The following is a 23,086-nucleotide window of genomic DNA, read 5'->3' as shown; positions in this document are numbered from 1 at the left end:
TGTGTGTAGAGATATGCACACTTTGTTCATCAAAATTGTATACAATTAGTTATGTAGACGTAGACTGCTAAGATAACAATGATAGAGGGGTACACTTGAGTCTGGGTTAAGCAATGTCAGAGGGAAAACTAGAGCAAGCTTTGATAATGGCCGAAGGTGGCATCTCTGGGCAGCAATGTGGAGGCAGACAAGTTTAGACTGAACCGGGTAGCAGCAGAGAGGATAGAGGTGGGACAGGACTGTGAGCATGGGAAGGAGAAAGTTCCAGAGAGAGACTCAGCTGGTTATCGTTAGCAAGGCCCAAGTGGAAAAGGTCTCCCTGCTGAAGAAGGGACGAGCTTCGCTGGAGTCCTCTCGTGAGTGTGTGGGCAATGAGAACTTTGTGCCCTGTAACCACAGGCCCCAGCATAGAGTAGGATCCACAACTGGAGTCTGAGAGTTTGTGGGTAGCTGCACCTGAGCACAACTGCTTGTTAGCTCCCACCGTGTGGCATGAGAGTCGGTGCTCCTGTCAGTGAGTCTTCTTGTCTGACAGGCCTTAGTGGGACTATCACAGTTATATGTTTATTTTAATGTGCACAGAAATGTCTTTAGCACAGCACATCAAACCCATGGTGAAAGATGGATAGAATAGGGAACAGATTTTTATTAAAAAGCAAGTATATTAAGGATCCACATAAAGTAAATGCTAATGCAGTTAGCAGCAAAACAGCAAAGAACTAAAAGGGCTGGGAAAACTCATGGGCTGGCCATCTATCTATTTTAAGGAGATATGCCAGAGCATCCTAGATAGGCTATTAATATGATTCTCTTTCTTTTCATAGCTGGGCTTTGCAGATCTAAACCTGGCAGAGTTTGCTGGATCAGGAAATACCACCCGCCGCTGTTTACTGGAAGGCTATGATACCAAAAATACAAGACAGGACAATTCCATCCTTAAAGTAAGCACTCTTCTTTGAGATTTTCATGCCGATAAGAGACCTCGCACTAAACACAGGCATCTGTTGTCATCGATACGAAGGGAATCCATCCTGAGGTCGTAAGCCACCACACCACTAGGGAAAGACCCTTCCACACCATAAAAGTGGTGGAAAGTAATGACCATCTTTATGGTCCAGTGTGTTTCTCATCAGTGCTGTGAACAAATAAATACACCACCAGCGCAACAGAAGTGCTTGCTGAGAAGGAATGTGATGATTAAACACATGGCTTCAAATACAGATAGGTATCAAGGCCAGAAAAACGACTTAGTAGTTTAAGGTGCTTGCTACACAACCATGAAGGGTTAAGTTCAGACCCAGTGCATGTAAGAAGGCAGGGGTGGTTTCGGTCATACCTGTCATCACATGCTGTGGGGGGGGGTAGAGACAGGAAGGATGTTAGTGCTTGTTGGTCATCAGCATAGCTATGAAATGCACACTCTGGGTTCAGGGAGAGACCTTACCACAAAAGAATAAGGCTGAAAGTGACGGGAGGAATTCTGATGCACTCCTCTGGGGTTTGTATATGCATAGGCTCATGCACTTACACAGACATTCCCCCACGCTGCATGCGTGCATGCATACACACACACACACACACACACTCACCTCAAGAGAACTTCCAAAGAAGCTGCGACACATTCATAGGACCCTGGCTTCTCTTGTAACTAGTGAAAATGACCGGTGACCTCACTCATGGGTCTTATTTCTCCAGGTCTCAACAGGGGCCATGTATTCATGTAATCACAGAAAAATGGGCGCTCCCTAAGGTTGATGGAAGGATGACGTGAGATCCATTGGGAAAATATTCAGAAAGTAGCTTGTACCTATGAGAATCTTTTTCCGCTATATTTTGCTGAATTAGTAAGTTACCTAATGAGAAGAAAGATAGATGGGTAAAAACCAAATGGTTTTAATTCCAAAGTTGGTATAGTGGAGAGTCACTTTATACTTACAGTTTAAGCTGTTTTCAGTGAACCTCTGCCTCTGGCAATATAGAAATTCGTGAACTGGTTCTTATCAGTAATCCTCCGTTGCACACACAGCAGCTCTAGGAAGTGCAGGATGGACAGTTGATATGGAGAGGGAAATTATTTTAAAAGAAAAAAGACGAGGAAATGTCAGTCGTGGTGGTACACCCCTATAATTCCAGTACTCTGGGGGGGGGGGGTGTAGAGACAGGGAAGACCAGGGGTTCAAGGCCAACCTTAGATACATGAGACCCTGTCTCAAGAACCAAGGTTGGGAAAGAGGACATTAGAAAAGCATCATGCTAGGAACTTGAAGTCTATTTCATTTTGTTGACTTAGAAAATATCTCAGGGCACTTGCACATACCCCATTTGATTGGCAGGTCTAGAGAGATGGGGAACAGTTTTTATCCCTGATTTATAACAGAAGTGAGACTCAGACAGTGAGATGCCTTCTGTAAGAGAAGCAGTTAGGGGCTGGTGGAGAGATGGCTCCATGGTTAAGAGCACTGACTGCTCTTCCAGAGGTCCTGAGTTCAATTCCCAGCAACCACATGGTGGCTCACAACCATCTGTAATGGGATCTGATATTCTCTTCTGGTGTGTCTGAAGGCAGCTAGTTATGTGTGTCTAAAGACTACTACTACTTATATACTTATATATTTACTTATAGACCCCCACTAATAATATACATCAAGATAGATAGATAGATAGATAGATAGATAGATAGATAGATAGATAGATAGATAGAGTAAAGAAGCAATTAGTGACAGAGCTGAGATCAGCATGCAGGTCTGCTGTTTGGTGACCTTTTCCTGTTCCCATGCCCTCCAACCCCTGTTCTCAGAACCCACTGACCACACTGTTGGTTCTGAATGACCCCAAACAAGTTACTAAAACCCAGCCTTCTCACAGATGCCTCACACTAAAAAGCAGATAGCCCACCAGGTGGTGATGGTGCATGCCTTTAATCCCAGCACTTGGGAGGCAGAGGCAGATGGATCTCGGTGAGTTTGAGGCCAGCCTGGGCTATGTACTGAGGTTCAGGATAGCGAGGGCTACACAGCAAAACCCCATCTGGAAAAGAAAAAAAGGCACATAACTCCTCTCTGAACAGCACTGCTTTCAGGGTGTGTGACCTCCTCTCTGTGATAGGTGCTTTAGCCATCCAGTCATCTCCCCCACACTGAAGTTGCTGCCTAGTTTTAGGCAGGTTCCCCTCTCCTACCAACATCTCCTATGCCCCCGGACCTTCCGGTCTACTCACACAGCTGGTGTCTCCATCCCTACCCCTTTCTCATGATCTGTCAACCCCTCACTTACTTCCACTTCCCCATCTGTAGCTCAGAGTGCACAGTTCGTGATTATCCCATTTAAACTAACACTCGGGTTCCTTTGCCCTTTGCTGCCCCCGAGTATCTCCAGCTCTACCCGGTTTGACTGTGTGTCCTCCCTGAGTCTGGGTCCTGCTGCTGAACATTGCTGGAGGTCACACGGCCGAGTCGGCATTACTGAAATCAGGCTCACCTCCAGCTGGCACCCATACTCTGCCTTTTTTCCCAGTATATTTTCATTCTCTGTGTTTTAGCTCCGCTCAGCTCCTCCTTTATTGGAAAGATAGAACTCATTAAATGTGTGTCCCCTCGTCATCCCAGCATAGAGCTTATTCCTTTACCAGTCTCTCCACTCTATTACAGTGCATTACTGTTGCCTTGCCTGTGGTTACGATGGCTGACATGACCCTCTTTCCGTTAGACATCAGTGCTTCCTCTTGGACTCTAGAATCTACACAGGCATAATCAAGAATTTTCTTTTCTCCTTGGCTCATCCATTCTATTAGTCATCTGTCCCTTGAATGATCTCTCCTTGTCAATATATAAAGAGAGAGTTGACGTGTACCGTATCTCAAGAACAAACCTTGGCCTCCTACCTTCCAGCACCCTCCCACTTCTCTGATGACTCCCCATACAATTCCTTTCATCCTAAGACATTCAGATAGACACGGTGCTGTCCTATAGAGTTGGGAACCAGAATAAAGGACCGTATGAAAGAAGAGGCAATAAGAAAGTCAGGACAACAGGATAAGTCTGAGTCTTAAGGACAAAATCAAATAAGAAAGGGGCAGGCGTGGACGTCCTAGGTTGGTTAAAGAGGTGTGGAAATGAAGTTATAGAAGACACATGTCAACCATTAGCTGGGAAACATGCAGTAGTCTCTATGTGTCCTGGGTGTCTTTAAGACTATGACCCCAGTATGTGTGGTCCTGGGTTCTGCCCTGTGCCAGTTCTGTGATTCAGAAAATATCCCCTCATCCCTATGGTCACAAAAAAGACAATGTTACTTTCTCATGGAGTTGTTGAAGATGAAATGAGATGAAGTATATAGAACACAAAGTTTATATCTGGAACATAGATTCCTCACTCAAGCCAAGTATGTGTGTAATCCCAGCACTCGGGAGGCTGAGGCACAAGGATCATAAATTCGAGATTATCCTTGGCTTATTCAAGGGTAGCCTGGAATACTGAGACACTCTCTAAGACCCAAAACAAAATAGATTCTCAAGTCATTATCATTGTGAATACCATCATCACTATTATCACTCACGTTAGAATGTGAATTTGGGGTTGGGAATATGGTCTGGTTGGTAGAATGTTTGCCTAGCATGCAAGAAGCCCTGGGCTCAGTCCTCACCACCAATATAAACTGGGTGTGGTGGGGCATGCCTGGGATTGAGGCAGCACCAGGATGAAGGAAAAGGAGAGGTTCAAGGCCACACTCTGATGCAGACTGAGTCCGAGGCCGCTCAGAATAAATAAGATTGTCCTGTGGTTGATTCTTAGAAGTTACTCAACATCCAGGGAATATCAACATCTCAAAAGGAAACAGCAAGGATTTCGTTCCAGCCCAAAGCTGGTGCAAAGGCCAGAAGCTCTCTGTCCCTTAGAGCCTGGAGCAGCTATCCCATGAAGCCTCATCCTGTGGAGGGGGTGGGGGGGCGGGCTTATCCACACAGGAGTCTGGAGTAAACACAGACAACCCAGACCCAGCCACACGTTCAGGAGGGATTACTACCAGGGAAGTGCTTTTCATTCTTACATTTTCAACAAGAGTTTTAAAATCACAAGGCTTTGGACACCAAAGATCATTTTTAATCCATCTCTACATAAAGCAGTAATTGAATCCTGGGTACACCTCATTACACATTTATTTCATTTAATGCTTTCTGGATAGAAAACATTAGACTAGGCGTTGTGGGAGAAACACCTATTAGCAGAGCTGGCTTCTGGAGAAATCTTCCGTAACTGACATTTGTTGCTCTCTTGTTTAGGTTTTGATCAGTATGCAGCTGATGTCTGGTGACCCGTGTTTTAAAACGTAAGTTGATGACCAGTAAATGGACTGTTTTCTCTGAAAGCATGATTCAAATTGAAGCACTTTTGTAGGTAAATGGTTCCTTTCATAGTAGGCTGGCCTGAACTTCATAGAAGTGACTGTCCCCTGGTATCAAGTAAGCCACTCTCAAAATGATACAAGTTAAGAGATCTTTCCCCATCTTTGGGGTTTCAGGTTTAAGGTGGAATTAGACAAACGACAGTTTTAGTTTGCTTTCTGTTTTCTTACTTCTTCAGCAAACGCCTGGTAATGTGTGTGGGATTGCATTCTAACCTGCAGTGAGCAAAAGAGACTGCGTTCTCCCATCATAGACCTTATACTCAAAGAAACAACCAAGTAGCAATAAGCACAGAACCGATCCTGGGAATGGATGCTCTAGGGGGGCGGGGGGCACAGGGGGAATCTGGTGATGCCCTAAAGAGCTGGTGCTGTCTTATATGGAGTATCAGGGGAGGCTTTCCTGGATGAGATGACATTTGAGTAGAAACCTGAAGGAGGTGGGACACAGATATTTGAGGAAAGAGGATTCAAGGTGGAGGGAATATGGACAAAAGCCTTGAGGGGGTCTATACCCAGTATGCTCAAGTAACTGTCTGGAGACCAATATATCTAGAGCAGAGGGAGCTAAGAGCTTGGTAACAGGAGGTGAGGTCAGATGGTCATCTTGTGAGCCGCTCAGATGGCCCCACTTACCTTCTGAATAGGGTAAAAAGCTGCAGAGGTTTCAGGTAAAAAAGATTGTCCTTGTCTATGGGGCAAGGTAGAAAAGAGAGCCGTGGAACGATGGCAGAAGAGGTAGATTTTACGACTGACTCATGAGTTAATGTTTTCTCTCCCGAGAAGCCCCAGGAGGAACAACTCGGAGCTCAGATGTAAGACACAGTGAGACCCACATCTAAATCCCAGTGTGATCCTTACATAGGAGGAAGCTAAGACAGAGCCATTGTCTTGGCCAAGTGTGTCTGTGTGGAACCAGAGGTACATAACTCCTGGCGAGATGCAGGCCCTGCTCTGCTGGACGCCTGGGAGATGTGCACACAGCACACAATACTACAGGGGTAGAGAGCAGGGGAGAGCCACTAATCGCCACTGATCCTTGAAAGCCAGGAAGTCCTCCCTGAGGGGGCTGCACTGGGCTAAGCTGTGATGATGAATAAGAATGTATTAAGTGTGGAAGGTGAGAAAAGATATTCCAAGAAGAAAAATCAGTTTGCACATTCACCAGGCATTGTAATGGTACACGGAATATTTGTGGGATATCCAGGATAGAATGACGTCTTGTTAGAAGGTCACTTTTCACAGACTCTAAACATCACTATAAAACTAAAATAATTCCCATTTCTTTGCTCTGCAACCATGCTATATCAAGGAATCCTGACAAAGAATATAAAACACTTTTTGTACAAAAGAAGTTAATAGAACGGAGCCAACACACTGAAACTGTGTTGCCCTGGGCAACAGAACTGCAGCAGCCTAGCTAAGATTTCAGATTCTCAGTCTGCTGTACCAACAGCCCCCATCTCCACCCCCCACGCCCTGCTGTGGTCAGCTCGCTCTGCCTGGATACTAGCTGCCCCTGACTTAGAGCACTCAGCAGAAATGGCTCCTGATTTTTTAAGATAGCTAAACAGGAAAGCCAAATGTAAGAGAGTGTTAGATGTGTTGTGGCTGTAATCACCTATGGATGGGAAGACAACTGACATTTAAGAACTGAGGCATGCCAGGTGGTGGTGGCGCATGCCTTTAATCCCAGTACTTGGGAGGCAGAGGCAGGCAGATTTCTGAGTTCGAGGCCAGCCTGGTCTACAAAGTGAGTTCCAGGACAACCAGGGCTATACAGAGAAACCCTGTCTTGAAAAACCAAAAGAAGGAGGAGGAGGAGGAGGAGGAGGAGGAGGAGGAGGAGGAGGAGGAGGAGGAGGAGGAGAGGAAGAGGAAGAGGAAGAGGAAGAAGAAGAAAAGAAGAATTATTATTGAGGCATGCAGGCCCAGTAAGGTCACTAGTGATTTATGACTGTCATTGTAGGCCCCATTCTTTGTGTGAAACATACACACACACACACACACACACACACACACACACGCGCACACACACACACACATATATTCATTCCTGTGAAATACTCAATGGATTTGTTACCAAGTTTTTCGTGTTATGTAAACCTATAACTCAGCAGGGCATGGTAGTACAAGCCTATATGTAATCCTAGCATTCAGAAAACTGAGACAGGAGAATTTCCATAAATTCAAAGCTAGTCTGAGCTACATACAGGTTACCAAGCCAGCCAGAGCTATTGAGCAAGTTTTATGCCATGTCCCCACAAAATCCCTAAAATATTACAACAAAAAACAAAATACAACTATTAAAGAGGTTGGTCCAAGTCAGACCATGAAGAGCTGTAAGTGTCATCCTCAGGGTTTGAGCTTTGATCCAAAGGTGCTTATTGAAGGGTTTGCTTTGGCCTTCAGACAGGGGCTCGTGTACCCCAGGTTGGTACCCAGCTTGCTACATGTCCTAGGATAATCTGGTCCTCCTACCTCACCCTCCTAAGTGCTGAGTACAGGGCTGTAGCACTATATTGGGTTCTCTCTCTCTAGAATGCAGTGAGACAGTATTCTTTCTATTCCAGAGGACCCAACACCCTCTTTTGGTCTCTGTAGGCACCTGCACATGTGTGTACATACACACATGCACATAAATAAAAATAATATCTTTATATAAAAATATTTCCCACACATATTATTCAGGTTTTAAGGTTCTAAAAGATACTTATAGATTGCTTAATTTTTTTAAATTTCATCCTCAAAAGGATATCCTAATAAAGAGCTTACTAAGGCCAGATGCTGACTACACAATGAGTCTCTAACAGTAATTCGAACCTTCAGGCTCACACACAGTTCAAGCTCTGATCCTTAGAATATCTATTTACAGGCCTCCTTCCACATCCATGTCAATACCAATCGCTGGGGAATCTGAGTCTCTGGAAGAGGACAGGAAAGGTGGCGAGACCCTCAAGGTGCATCTTGGAATAGCAGGTATGGGTATATAGCGTCCTGATATTTCAATTTCTGAAAAACAGTACTATTTTATTTCCAAAAGAACAGTCTGAACCCTGAGGGGCTGGCAAGAAGGCTCAGTATGGCAGGGTGCTTGCAGCCAAGTCTGATGATCTGAGTTCAGGTCTTGGACTGAGTTCAGTTTAAGAACAGGAATGCTCACTCCCTTAGATAATCTAATATTTTTCATTTCTATTTACCTGTCAGTTCTGCCTTAACACAGCAGCCAATTTGGGACTTGGTAGATCCAAGTTGGTGCCTTGAAACTTTATAATGGTTTCAAGGTGCACAGTACTTAGCACAACTTTAAGATCTATTTCTCAATGGCGGTATGCAAGCAAATCTCTGTGAGTTCAAGGACAGCCTGGTTTACAAAGTGAGATCCACTTCCCCAGATAAACTTCCAACTGACGCAGAATCTTCCATAGTTGCTAAAAGCAGGGTGGGCAAGATGCCAACCCTGCTGCAGGAAAAGGACATGGGAGTCTTCTTCTATCTCCCAAATGATGGGAGCAGAATGTATTATTGGAGAGAGAGGAAAGAAAAGTGAAGTGCTAGGATTAACATTTTCACTACCTTTGCAAATGTGCAGTGATGCGGTTTCTTACAAGTGATTGCGAATCGACTAATCGTATGGATACTGCCAATCTTTCCAGTAACTCCTCCCTTCAGTGCTTAAACATCCTGAGCTGTTGTCTATACTGAGAAAATAGAAAGTAAGCCCTGAGAAAATAGAAAGTACACCTCCATCTTCCTTTATCTTCTGAGGTCCCAGTGTTGGGTAGATAGACAGACAGCCAAGCAGACAGACAGCCATGGAGAAGTATCACCAAGAGAATACATATTTGATGCATACATCACAGTATATATGTAGACAAACTTCTAGAAACCAAGACTGCTTGCCTCTGTTACCTTTCCTGTTGCTGTGACAAGAGAACTTGCAGGAGATTTGAGCTCACAGTTCCAGGGGTGCAGCCTGTGGCTGTGGGGAAGCCACAGTGGGAGGGAAGGCATCCAGTCGCATTGCACCCGCAGTCAGGAAACACAAAGATAAGTGCTGGTGTTTAAGATAACAGCGGGTTCCTCCTCCTCTTTACTCAGCCCAGGGCCTCAGCACAGGAAATGGTTCTGCTCACACTTGGGGTGGGTTTTCACTCCTCAGCTAAACCTCACAGACAGGCCCAGTTAGGTGACCCTTAGTCAGACTTCCAGTGAGTTAACCATTGCACTGCCCATTGATAGTTAAACTCGACTGCAGTCTGGTTTGTGTTCTGTCTAGATGTCTACGGTTACCTGATTGCCAAAGCCTGTGGGCACTTTTCCTGTTCCCATGACTCAGCCACTAATTCTTTCTTGAAGCCTTCTCTTCCCTTGTCTCCTACCTTCATGACCTTTCCTCTTCTAGCTTCTTAGGGATTCCTTGAGCCAGCAAGGTGGTCCGGTTGTTAAAGTTTCTTGCTGCCAATTCTGAAGACATGAGTTCAATCCCCAGGACCCTCTTGCTACTTAGCTAGTTGTCATCTGGCCTCCATTCGTATGCTGTATGGCACACACACACACATACACACACACTCAAATAAATAAGTAAATAAATAACCATAGTGATTTTTTTAAAGGTAAGAATTTGTTGATAATTACTGTTGGTAATTGAGGGGAGGGAGAGAAAGTTTTCTTCAGGAGTGTAGTCCCTGAGAGGCTCCGGTAGATGGTCCTACACTCACACACACAGGGGCAGCACTAAGTGGGCTCCCTGAGTTTAAGAACACAGCACATTAAGTTGGTAGGGAAGAGAGAGAGAGAAGTACGAGAAGAATTGGAGAGGAAGGAATAGTGGCGAATTTGATCAAAACACATCATGTGCATGTATGAAATTCTCAAATAATAACAGAAAATTAAAAAGAAACTTCCTTAAGGTCCCACGGCTATCACTGTGGTATAGGGTACTTCGCTGTGTGCTTGAGGACCTGGCTTTAGTCCCCAGTCCTTCAAAACAGATACTAAGGCATAAAACCTTCCCTGTCTTCTTCAACCTCCTCTCCAGTGTTGCTATTCCACAGGAGTTCAGTCCTCTCTCAGTTTTCTGAGCAATGTAAGCTGTACCCCTGGATTCAACTGTCTCGGAAATGCAATTTACAAATACATGTTTCCAACGTCTTGGGGAAGGTCTCCTTCACGTCACATATCCTACTGAAATCCACATGCTCATCTTTCCAGACTCTGGGTTCTCCGTGATCAGGGCCTCCTATCCCAGCATAAGGCTAGGGACAGGTCAGCATGTGATGAGTATCAATAGTCCTCCAATTCCACATGTCAGTGTAAATTCGCCTAAACTTTTCCTTCTGGTCAGGCGACCTGGCACAAGTTTCTGCTCAGTACCTGACTCTGGCCATCTGTGCTAAACACCTCGCACTCTTAGCTGGATTATAATGTAAACCTTCTCTCTTCACCCCATCCTGCTTATCCATTTACTAAAGTGATCTTTACCCAGTACAGACTGCAGTGTCATGCCCTCGCTTAAGGTCATAACTTCATTCAGCTCCCAGACAGGTCTTCACCAGCCGGCATCTTCTTGTGCCTTCAGCCTCTTTCCTGTCAGTCATCTCCCTGCCGCTCTGTATGCCGACTTCACCATTTGCTTCTCTACCAACAAGGCTTGTTGTGCCCTATGCCAGTCCCCACTCAGCTAGCTGAGAGGCTCCTACATTGGCAGATCCTGGGCTGGCCTCCTCTATGAGGTCTCCTCCATGTGGTATCAGGAGGCCTTTGGGGTCTTTAGTATCTTCTTTTCGGTTGATGCTGTGCACACGGTATTTTGCCTGTATGTGTTTTGCCTCATACTTTGTAGCCCCAGTGTTTGTTTCATCTACACCAGGGACAACTGATTTGATAAGAGCCTAATACATTTTTATATAGAATACATTTTGGGAACCAGAAGACAGATGACTGAGATCTGAGCCAAACACTGGGGTAGACCCTCTGGGTGTACAGGGATCTCTACACACTGTCACCCGGAGAGGGTTCCATCGGAGCTAACCTTTGGGTTTTGGGCTGCTGTAGAGATAAACACTTGGGACCCTTGCAGTCTGTCCGGACATGAGAAGCCTTTGCAGAGGACCTGCAGCTTGCATGTTTGGCAGCATCTGCTGGCCCAGCTGTGCAGCATTTCAGTTACAGAACTGCTACTGTGGTAACTGTCACTCAAGTGCTTCCCTTCTGTCCCCATGTTAACAACAGTTCTTGTTTCCAAGTGTTTTACACTAATACTAAACACTAACAGTTCTGTTGTCTGTGGAGGATGGCTGGTACGGCCAGTGCATAATTGCTACCTAGACTATGCAGGCGATCAGGGAGCTACTAGGAACAGTTTGTGCTCCCAAATAGTACCTCACAAACTGGGTACTATCCTGTTCCTTCTGTCACTTTATTTTTCAAATTTTACTTATCATCTTATCTTTTTAGTGTGTGGGTGTTTTGCCTATGTATATATCTGTTCACCGTGTGCATGCCTGTAGAGGCCAAAAGAGAGTGTTGGGGCCTCTGGAACTGGAGTAACAGCTGGTTGTAAACTGTGTAGATAGATAGATAGATAGATAGATAGATAGATAGATAGATAGACAGATAGATGAGACTATGTCTTATAGATAGATAGATAGATAGATAGATAGATAGATAGATAGATAGGGAAACGACATCAAAGTCCAGCATTTTCCTGAGAATTATAAGAATAAGCCTGATTTATTAGAGAAATGTTGAGGAAAAAGAACTATGGTTTTAAAACACACTGCTAGTAGACATGCTGAAAGTACCCTAATTTTCCAATGAACTAAGATAATTAAGTATTCTTTCATTTCTTGCAATGTAGCTGTTTTCATTGTGCCAATTTGAAGGACTCTATCACGTTATCATTTATTTTCCTTGATTATGAATTTGCGAAGTAATAAAATCTACAAGTTAGAATACAAGTTGACTTGCTGGCAATAGTAACGTCGAGTTGTGACTTATTGCAGATCTTTCAGCAAAGAGTGCCTCTGTTCCAGATGAACTTGGTGCCTGGGGACACTCTAGAACATCAAGCTATGCAAGCCAGCAGTCCAAAGTATCAGGTAGACCCGCGGTGGGATTCAGTGCCTTGTTCTTCTAAAGCAGTGGCTCTCAGCCAATAGCTCATGACCCCTCTAGGGGTCACATTATCAGATCTTCTGCATATCAGATATTTACATTATGATCCATAACAATTGCAAAATTAGACTTATGAAGTAGCAATGAAATAACTTTATGCTTGGGGATCACCACAACATGAGGAGTGGTATTAAAGGGTCGCAGCATTATGAAGGTTGAGAACCACTGTTCTAAAGGGATGTGAAGCCAGGTGTGGTGACACACAGCTGTTATCCTAGCAATGGGGAGGCTGAGACAGAAGGATGGCAAGTTCAAGGCCAGCCCCTGCTTGCTGTATAGCAAGTGCCTGTCTCCAGACAAAATAAAATCCAATAATACACTTGGAACGACTATAGTGGAACGGTTATTGTTGTGGGATAAAGAAATTACATCTCAGAGATGGTAGATGACTCAGTAAAAATGGTTACCATGCAAGCATGAGATCCTGAGTTCATTCACCAGCACTCTCATAAAAGTCCGACATGGACAGTTCATACCTGCAACCTAAGGGCTGGGAAGACAAAGACAGAAGGATGTCAGGGACAACTGTAGCTAAATCAGCAAGGTCAAGGCTCAGTGTCTCAAAGCACAAGATGGCCAGTGACAGAGGAGAATACCAGATCAACAACTGGCCTCTGTGCACACGTCCACCCACGTGCATCTGCACACACGTGTGCATGCACTCCTGTGAACCTGTACACGCCTACAGAAATAAAAGGTTAGATTGTAGTGTGTGTGTTTGATCATTGGCAGTATATCCGAAGTGATTTTTCCTCTGGCAGGCTATAGCACATGTCACTCCCGGTCATCCAGTTTCTCCGAGTTCTGCCACAGGAGAAATACCTCAGTGGGAAGCACGTCAACAGGGATTGAAAGCATTCTCGAGCCATGTGACGAGACTGAGCCAATCACAGCTGAACCAAGTCCAGACCCCGCCGCTGCTGCCACCACCACCGCCACCGCCTCTAAGGAAGAGGAAGCTTCCGAGAAACTCGCCAGGTACCCTCCCATGTGATGTCATTACCCTCCCACGTGATGTCATTACCCTCCCACGTGATGTCATTACCCCCCACGTGATGTCATTACCCTCCCACGTGATGGCATTACCCTCCCACGTGATGTCATTACCCTCCCACGTTATGGCATTACCCTCCCACGTGATGGCATTACCCTCCCACGTGGTGCCGTTACCCTCCCACGTGGTGTTGTTATGTTCCAAAGCATTTTTATTCTCATGACATCATCAGTACAAAAGGAAGAGACTCAGCTGTGGCTCTCTTCACAGATGTCCAGTGAAGCAAGATTCTGTTGAGTCTCAGCTAAAGCGGGTTGATGACACCAGAGTGGATGCTGATGACATCGTGGAGAAAATCCTACAGAGTCAGGACTTCAGCCTCGACTCCAGTGCAGAAGGTGTGCGGAGAACGGATGCTGTGGCCCACCACTGTGGGGCCATGTGGTTGGGCTACTGCTGCAGACGGGTGAACGCAATTCCATGTCCACAAAAGCAATGGTAGTTTTGTAGCTTGTCTCTGACAAAGGCTGGTGATCCTGGAAAAAGGGCGAACCTCAGTGAAGGAGTCAGTTGAAGGTGGTGTAGTTCAGTAGTACAGCAAATTCCCAGAATGTATGAGGCCCCTGGGTTCAACCCCTAGAAATGGTGTGGGTCCACAGAAGCAGAGATCAATTTTAAAGAAAACTTTCCTGTCCATGCACTTCATGAGTGCTAGCTCTGTGACCCATGGCGGAGGGGGGGGGGGGGGGGGGGGGGGGGGGGGGGGGGGGGGGGGGACACGGACGTGCGGGTGCGTGCGGCGTGGTGGTCTTGAAACCAGTCGTGAATAGAATCGTGCAGTCTCTCCCAGCGATTTCCACAGAAACTAAAATTTTATCTGCCACCAACTTGAAAGGTGCAATTACTCATGCTGGTGAGAATAGAGAACACTTAACAGTCGACTGTTTTGTTGTATAACTGGCTGGAAATAGAAATAATTAAACCTCCTGAAAATTTGTAGAAAGAGCTGTCATTAACCGTTAAAAGGAAAAGAACTTTGGGGAGGTCAGTGAGAAAGAACTGTTAGTTAGGCTGGCTTTGCAATTGTCTCTTATAAAGCTCTGATACACTTGATGAATGTAAAATGTGGGTCACTACAATATGCATATTATTTAAAAGTGGTCTGGCAACTGTGTGCTTAGCAAACTTTCCAATTATGTGTTGCAGAAGAAGGGCTGAGGTTGTTCGTGGGACCTGGGGGAAGTACAACCTTTGGCAGCCACCACCTTCCAAACAGGTATGTCATGCACCCGGTCACTGGGCTGAAACATAAACAGCCTACTTCACGGGGAGAGGGAGTGTTGCCAGAAGGCTCGCTTAGCAATACGAAGCCCTCACTTCAGTCTCGAGAGGGAACAGAACATGGTGGCTCCCTCCTATAATCCCAGTGCCTGGGAAATAAGAGCAGGAAGTTCATGAGTTCAGGGCTATCCTCTGCTACATAGTCTGAAGTGTCCCAGGCTAGCCTCGGCTCTGAGAAAAAGGAATAGGTAAAGGATGAGGGTTGCAGTTGTCATTGTGTTGAGGCTAAACACACATGCTGTACCTCCATGAGAGGAGCTGGTTATGACTGGAATATTCTTTCCTGGATGTCTTCAACATTATATTTTCTGTTAGTTACTTTATTTATATTTTTAGACTCTGTTAGACAAATAGAGCACCTGGCCATTGGAACATAAAAAGAATTTTTAGAACAGAATTGTAGCTTAATATTTTGGACAGAACAAAGCAAACATTTCCAGCCAGTGGCCCTACCTCTGCGAGCCGCTGTGCGCCCACTCAGCAGCAGAGGCTGCTAGTGACCTTTCTTGACCTTAAGAACATTTCTTTTCTTTCTTTCTTTTTTTTTAAACAAGAAGGCTGTTTTCATTTCCATTTTTAATCTTTATATAATTTAGATATATGGCTGTTTTAAAGATTTACAGGGTGGGAGTGGTGGGGTGCACAGAGACCAGAAGAGAGAGCGTTGGCTATCCGGGAGCAGAGTTACAGTTGTGAGACACCCGAAATAAATGCTGGAAACTAAACTCGGGTCCTCAGGAAAATCGGGAATGACTCTTAAACTCCTGAGCCATCTTTCCAGCTGCTATCTAGATATTTTTTAAGATTTTTTTTCTGTTGAGGGTCACAGTGTATAGCTCTGACATGTCTGGAGCTCTCTATGTACACCAGGCTATCCTCAAACTCACAGAAACCCACCTGCCTCTGCTTTCTGAGTACTGGGACTAAAGGCATGAGCCAGCACACCGAACAAGATTTCCCCCTAGTGGCTGGTTTCTTAGAAGTTGGCATGTGATGTGACTGGCATGTGTGTTTCTCTGTCCTTATTCTGTTTGGGTTTCATTGAACTTCTTGCATGCCTGTACAGATACATTTCATCAGATCTGAGACTTCTCCATCCATTATTTCCCACACACACATGCTTCCTTCTGGTATTCTGATGTTCGAATGCCAATTCTTATCTCCTATAAGCTAAGATAAAGCACCACCAACAGACCAAAATAACGGTCGGTGAGCTGACGAACCGGTGAGCTGCCTGGGCTTTACAAAAGCAAGGATCACTCAAAACAGCCGAGTCACCAAGAAATCCTGCTGCATCATGGTTGACAACTTTACAGAGACCTAATATCAGTTAACCCTCCACCCCCATATACCCTAGCATCTTCCAGGAGCACATGCAGGAGGGAATGGTGGGTGAGAGTCTGGTGATCCTCCCCTCGTGCTTTCTACAAGTGGGAATTAAAAGCCCAACCCTGTTTCCATTTCTGTAGACCTTGCTGTCACTGTATTGGTTTATTCCGTTGCCATGACTACAGATGAAGCTCATGGGTTCATCAATTCACCAACTGTAGGAATGGGATAATCGTGTTATACCTAGAGATAAAGATATACCATAAACATAAACACCTCAGAAAAGGTCATTAAGGGGTAAAACCAGACATAGTAGTCTCCAGGATTACTAAACTCTAACACTCCAGGCAAAACAGTCGATGTAGGGGAGGGGGTTTCTGATACCTCAACAAATGAGGAAATGGCTACCTGCAGATAACTTTTTTTTTTTAAGTTTTTGTTTTTGGGTTTTTCAAGACAGGATTTCTCTGTGTAGTCCTGGCTGTCCTGGCACTCACATTGTAGACCAGGCTGGCCTCGAACTCAGAAATCCGCCTGCCTCTGCCTCCCGAGTGCTGGGATTAAAGGTGTGCGCCACCACGCCCGGCTTGCAGATAAGACCCTCACCTCCATACAGCGCCAATACTGAAGTTCTCCTGATCACCCAGGATGCTTTGGGAAAGGATAGAACTATGACCCATTCGAAACGTAAAACTAGCTGTTGTCTAAAAGACATAGTGAGAACCTTTATTCTGCCAGACTAAGAAACAGTAGCAGGGAGAAGCATGCTCCTTCCTTGATGGCACAGAACCACAGTCCTAAGTGCATCAGTTATAACAACAGCAGCAGAAGGTCTCCTGTCGGTGAGACCATTACCTAAATAGGCTGTCTCAGAATGGCTTTGTTCACAAAGCCTGCAATTTATTTAGTATACTCCATCATTCTGTTAGTGTGTTTCATTTTCTTCCTTTCTTTCTGTTTTCTCGTTTCAATTTTTATCTTGTAAATTTTATTTTACTTTATTTTTATTAATCATTCCATTTGTTTACATCTCAAATGATATCCCCCCTTCCTGACTACCCCTCCATAATCCCCCCATCCCATTCCCCCTTTGCCTCTATGAGAATGCTCTCCCAACCCCTACCCACTCCTGCCCCACTGCTCCAGCATCCCCCTACCCTGGAGCATCAAACCACTACAGAACCAAGAGCCTCCCCTCCCATTAATGTCAGATATATATGTATCTGGTCAGTTCATACCCAGCATATTACAGAACTGTGATGTAGAAACCCAAGAATACAATGGCCAGGCTGACTACTCAACTCTGTCCCCAAAACTTACATACTGCCATCTTATTCTTTCACTGGCCTGCACTGCTGGTGTAGCTGCCAACCCCGGACAAGGGTTTCTTATACACTAGAGAGATGGAAGTCAATATATCTCTTTGTGTTTTATGTGGGAAAATTAGTCACATGGCCACACCCACCGACGAGGGAGTTGAGAAGACAGTCTCCAGCAAGGTTCCCTGTCTCTAGCTAAATTATAAAGAAGAGAAGAGATGGGGGGTGGGGGGGCACGTCAACCAAGAGTAATTTCCCTTTTGATCTACGTCACACAGGTATATCTTGAGTCCTGTCACTCATAATCCCAGCACATGGGAGGTGGAGGCAGGAAGAACTGGACCCCAAAGCCAGAGAGGTGTAGATCATCCTAGGCTACCTGAAAGAGGAAAGAGAGAGAGGGGGAAAAAGAGGAGAGAGAGAGAGAAAGATATATTAAGACCTACAGTATTATTACTTAGGCCTCTTATCGCTCTCCAGGGAAATCCTATGTACTGCCCTGACTGACACTGATTTTAGGATTGGGTGGCGGTGGCACAGCCTTTAATCCCAGGAAGCCTAGACCAGACTGGCCTTCCAGGACAGCCAGAACTACACAGAGAAACCCTGTCTCCAAAGGGGGGAAGGAAACCAGCAGGCGTGCCTGGGAGCAGCGTTCTCTGGAGGTTGCCGCCTCTGCAGTTCAAGGCCTGAAGGTTTTCCTCTCACTACCTTTTCAGGGTAGGATCTGGAGCCTATGAACAGGTTGTGATCAAACGCTAGGAGCGAAGCCGGCGGCAGGCGGAAGCTTCCCTGTGTGGACAACAGGTGTTTCAAGGTGTGTTAGTCAAGCATGTAAGAAAAACACAGAGCCTGTTTTCAAAGTGAAGTTCATCTGTGAGGCGGAAGGCAGAGCTGACTCATTCTTAAAGCATCCCGCACCATCCTTTCCCACCTACTCACCCACTGTGGGAGCTTGTGAACGGATGGAGGGTGGGGCAGTGAAGACCTGGCCTGCCTCAGCACCCAGAACGAAAGGTCTGCTTGGGCTTCTGAAGTACCCGGAGAAAAACCGTACTGGACACATCTGAGGGTGATTTTAGTACTCCAGCGTACATATCTAAGTTGGGGGTGCTCAACAGGTCTGGGCTCTGTTTTTAAATTTTATATTTAAGAGACAGTACTTGAGGTCAGTGTAAACCCTATAAATTCTATCAAGATAGTTGTAATTCCTATGAAGTCAGTCCTCCGTGTCCTGTTACCTTTGGCATTGTACCAAGCGTGTTAACTCCTTTTATGCAGCAGTTGGCAGGAAGAGAGGAGGCTCATGCTTTGGGGAAATATTATGCTATAGCTTAAACATTTTAAATACTTTATAATTCTGAGCATTTCAGACTTAAGTCAAATGGCAAATGCATCCAAGTCGGCAGCAGGTGGCCAGAAGGAAGGCTGTGATGGTGCAGCGTCTATTATTCCAATCATTAATATTAGGTGAGTCACAAAACCCCAGTGCCACTGTCTAAGAGTCAAAATAAGTGTAATAATCAGTCTGTAATAATCCATAGGCAAGCTACGAGAAGAGCTGCTTCATAATCCATTCAGTACTAAGACTTGCTCGTCTGGCGGTCAGAACAGACGCAAAACTGTTAGCTGGTCAGAAAGACAGCATTCTATCACAGCCAGACTTCTGTGAACTGACGCTTACCGTGCTGTGCTAATGGACAGACGTCTGAGCAGCTGAGTGGCGTCGATTTCACAGAGGCCACGGGACCGGCGCTTCCCTATTTCAGCCTCTTTGACCAGAGAACGTTTCCTTCTTTACCGTGTCAGACAGAATTCAGCTGTTTGAAGCCAGAGTAGACTATAACATATCTCTAAGACAGCTTTTCGGGTCCAGATATCTAGTCTGGATTCATGCTAACAGTACAGCCCACAAGCTGTAGCTTCTCTGCCCTCACTTGCCAGTACCCATGTAGAGAGAGCTAAACTTCCCTTTGCTGAAGAGAAACATGAGGCTATATAGAGCCATCAACGCCCGAGTCCTCACCTTCACAATCAAGCCCTAAAAGACAATAGGTCAGAACAGAATTGCTCTGGCTAAGGTAATTTTTATGTTGCAATGCTTGAATATTTGGATTGGGAAGTTTGGAAAAATTAGAATTGTTTGCATCAGAATTTTTATTTTAATATCTCAGGAATGAGGTAGTCTGCATTAATCCAAACTATTTTTACAAATAGATTCTGAATTTAAAAAAAAAGAAAGAAAAGATGACACCCTGTTTTGGACTATTTGAATACTAAAGGGAAGGACTATCTGAGTTAGAGTCAGGCATACTTGGAGGGCAGCAGACTAGCGCACAGCTTGAGCAGGTTGTCCACAGAGCTGAGGACCTGCTGTCTATTTCCAGATGAGCAGATCCCTTGTACGTTACAACAAGATCAAAGTAAGTTTCAGCGAGAGTTAATGAAGACGTTACTTAAAGAGGTTTAGCCTGACAATGTTAAAGGCATATTTTTCTATGTTTAAAATATAATTTCTAGGCTGTATTTTTATTGGCGTTTCTGCAAATGATTTTGGATTCTAAAGACAGTAGTAACCCTGGGTTGTGGGCCTGGTTCAGTGAGGCCGCTCATCAGACACATTCAGGTGCTGTAGTCAGGGTAGAGCTTAGCCTTCCCTGGCTACCTTGGCCCCATATCTTACCATAGGATTAGGTCTTGATATTTTAAATGGTACAGAAACTTTGCTTTTTTAGAACAGTATAATGTGTGGGTCTGGGGAGTATAGCTCAGTTGGTAGAGTGTTTGCCTAGAACTACACAATGTGCTGGGTTTAACCCCACCTCGTACATAAACCAGGCATAGTGGTAAATGCCTGTAATCCCAGCACTTGAGAGGTAGAGGCAGGAGGATCACAGGTTTAGGGTCATTCTTGGCTCCATAGGAGTTGGGAGCCAAAATAGGCCATGGGGTACTCTATCTCAAAAAGGAAAATGTGAAGACATTTTGAAAAGTGTAAAAATTATGCCTTCTTATTTTAACAGCTACCAATAATCTTGATTCATATGGCTTCTTGATTCATAAATCGTTAAGTATTATAAAAATTCACTTAGTGACTAGAAACAGGGAGTGGGAAGGGGAAAGGATAGCTGTGACTCTCTTGTCAGCTAAGTCTGGATTCTCCTGCCCTGGTGTTTGCGGGCATGTTCTGCATTCATATGTCAACACTGTCCAATCAGAATGTGAAGTGTCGCCCGAGTGTCTGCATTTCTCTTCTTTCTGCACGGCATAGACTGCCAGGCTGTCTGCCACAAGGCTACTTTGAAAGCTAAGTAGCAAGTCTACTTTTAACTCTGCTTTGAGTTTAGAGAACAATAGACTTGGGAAAGTAGGCTCTTAAAAAATTATTATTTTTTAATATTTAGTTCAAATTTTAAACAGACCAATCTTGGAGAACTTTTTAGCTGTGAGATGATTTCTACTTCTGTCCTAGCGGAAAGACAGACAGCACCAGTTACAGCTAGGATCTGTGATGAGACGAAAGGGATGCCTTGTTCAGAAGGATGCACAGGCCAGGTTAGGAGAGCCTCTCCTGCCATAAGCTGGTGACAAGAATGTACAGGATGTGACATCCAGGGAAAGGCAGAGAAGGCCTGGTGCCATTAGTATACACCTGAATGCTGGGCTCTATTTTGTGGCAGTGTTAGGCAGCTTCTGTATACAAACGTAGATTAACATTTTTGACATTAAAGTCTTGACCAACCACCCAAAATTCTACCATCTCATTCCAGCATAAAACCATGAGAATAATATCCAAGCTAGTTTCTTCTGTATATGTTTTTGGTCTTTAGTTTGTTTTTGTTCTTTTTTTAACAGAACTGTGAGTCACAGAGGCAGACCACTTAACCCCTCTTTTTATAATTAGGAAAAGAAAATATCTTCAACTAACCTCTATTCAAAACATACTCAAATTCAGGTTCACACCTGTAACCCCAGCACTTGGGAGGCTGAGGCAGGAGGATCTATGAGTTCAAGGCTAGCCTGGGATACATGGTCTCCTTCAGTTCAAGGACAGTCTGGGCCCCATGGTAATCCTGAACCCAAAATGAAACCCTGACTCAAAAAGCAATTTTTTGTAAATCAGTCAGCTCTGAGTTTTGGTAAGTCAAAGCATCCAGAAGCAATTCTAGCATCTCATATTTCCATATTAAATAAACTATTTTGAAGCGTAAGCTGACGGTATCATTCACTACTTCATGGAAACACTTCTGAAACCTTAGGCTTCCATGTTTATATCAAATCTCTGAGAGAGACAGTGAGCTCATATGACGAGATTGTGCTATTTTTCTTCACAAGTCTTTCATGTGGACATTTCAGAAATGCAGTTCTCTTAGATGGTACGTCCTGTGAGTATAATCAGGTAGGGTAGCTGAGACTGCTAGGCCACTGTGCATCTTGGCTTAGCTAGGCACTGAGCATACTCTAGTTAGTCGAGCTGTACAGATGAAATATTCCTGTAGTGCGCCTAAGCTAAGGCCTTATTCCCTTCTCCTTAAGATTTTTATCAGAAAATGTATAAATGGTAATATGAGTGGTCTCCCCATCTAACAAAGATGACAAAAAATTGATTTACAATGTGTTCTGTATTTTGAAATGAGTATGTTTATCTTATATAATTCTTTGACTGCTATTCATCGGCCAGTTCAGTGCAAGGAAGGACAGGCTTATAGAAGACTTTTATTAACTTTGTCAATATGTCTTGAGGATTATCGTCCTTTGTGTTAGTTTAATCCTTTAGATGTTAGTGCAGTGTCTATGAGAAAACTGTTCCTGGAAGCTGAAGAACAGCTCAGTGGCAAGGAACCTTCCAGCATGTGCAAGACCCTGGGGTCGGTCCTTAGTGCTGAAAAAAAAGAAAACGAAGTGACTCCGTCGGTGTTCTGTGCTAAGCCTTGGAGAATGACCTTCATATTTATAGATTCTATGTCTTATGTCTTAACCAGTCAGTGATAAAATCCAGGAAATGTTTTTTAACAAAATAAAATTTGGTTTGTAAAATGTTTATAATAATATAAACGTGGATCTTATACATGTTCAATAAAAAGCAGTATCTCAAAACTTTAGATGCTCTTAATCTTAAGATTTTACTTTAACGCTTTTTATCTCCATGTATGGGGGGCTGTGCACATCAATGTGGTACTCATGAAGACCTGGAAGACTTGAATCTCCTGCTAACAGATCCTTAACTACTGAGCCATCTCTCCAACTCTTTACTTTTTAAAACATGAGGAAGCTAGGTACAGTGGCTCGTGCCTAAAATCCCAGCACCCAGAAGGCAAGCAGATCACTATGAGTTTGAGGACAGCCTGGGCTACGTATTGAGTTACAAGACAGCTAAGGAAAATGTCACACTTTTCCTAAGTATCTGGATACAAGACAGCTAGGACTACAGAGTGAAATGGTACCTCCATACCCCCACTCCAAACCCCCCCCCAAAAAATGGTCAAAAGAACATTGCTGTTCTCTTAGAGCCCTTGGACTGGGG

The 23,086-nt window shown here is 44.5% G+C and overlaps 1 protein-coding gene across 1 annotated transcript in view; it reads left to right on the top strand.

Moving 5' to 3' along the window:
• The window catches only part of Fam102b (family with sequence similarity 102 member B), a 56,868-nt gene extending 34,204 nt beyond the window's left edge, over positions 1 to 22,664 (top strand). Inside the window, exons 4-11 of the mRNA XM_021159007.2 lie at positions 825 to 941; positions 5,279 to 5,325; positions 8,276 to 8,379; positions 12,408 to 12,503; positions 13,341 to 13,557; positions 13,844 to 13,971; positions 14,780 to 14,849; positions 18,282 to 22,664. Of these exons, the coding sequence (XP_021014666.1) occupies positions 825 to 941; positions 5,279 to 5,325; positions 8,276 to 8,379; positions 12,408 to 12,503; positions 13,341 to 13,557; positions 13,844 to 13,971; positions 14,780 to 14,849; positions 18,282 to 18,324 (822 nt within the window). The 3' untranslated portion in view covers positions 18,325 to 22,664. The remainder of the gene's footprint in view (positions 1 to 824; positions 942 to 5,278; positions 5,326 to 8,275; positions 8,380 to 12,407; positions 12,504 to 13,340; positions 13,558 to 13,843; positions 13,972 to 14,779; positions 14,850 to 18,281) is intronic.
• The last annotated feature ends 422 nt before the right edge of the window (positions 22,665 to 23,086 follow it).

Source organism: Mus caroli, chromosome 3, assembly GCF_900094665.2.
Source record: "Mus caroli chromosome 3, CAROLI_EIJ_v1.1, whole genome shotgun sequence".
In the NCBI taxonomy this organism is placed as follows: Eukaryota; Metazoa; Chordata; class Mammalia; order Rodentia; family Muridae; genus Mus; species Mus caroli.
This window is presented reverse-complemented; position numbering and strand designations above follow the sequence as displayed.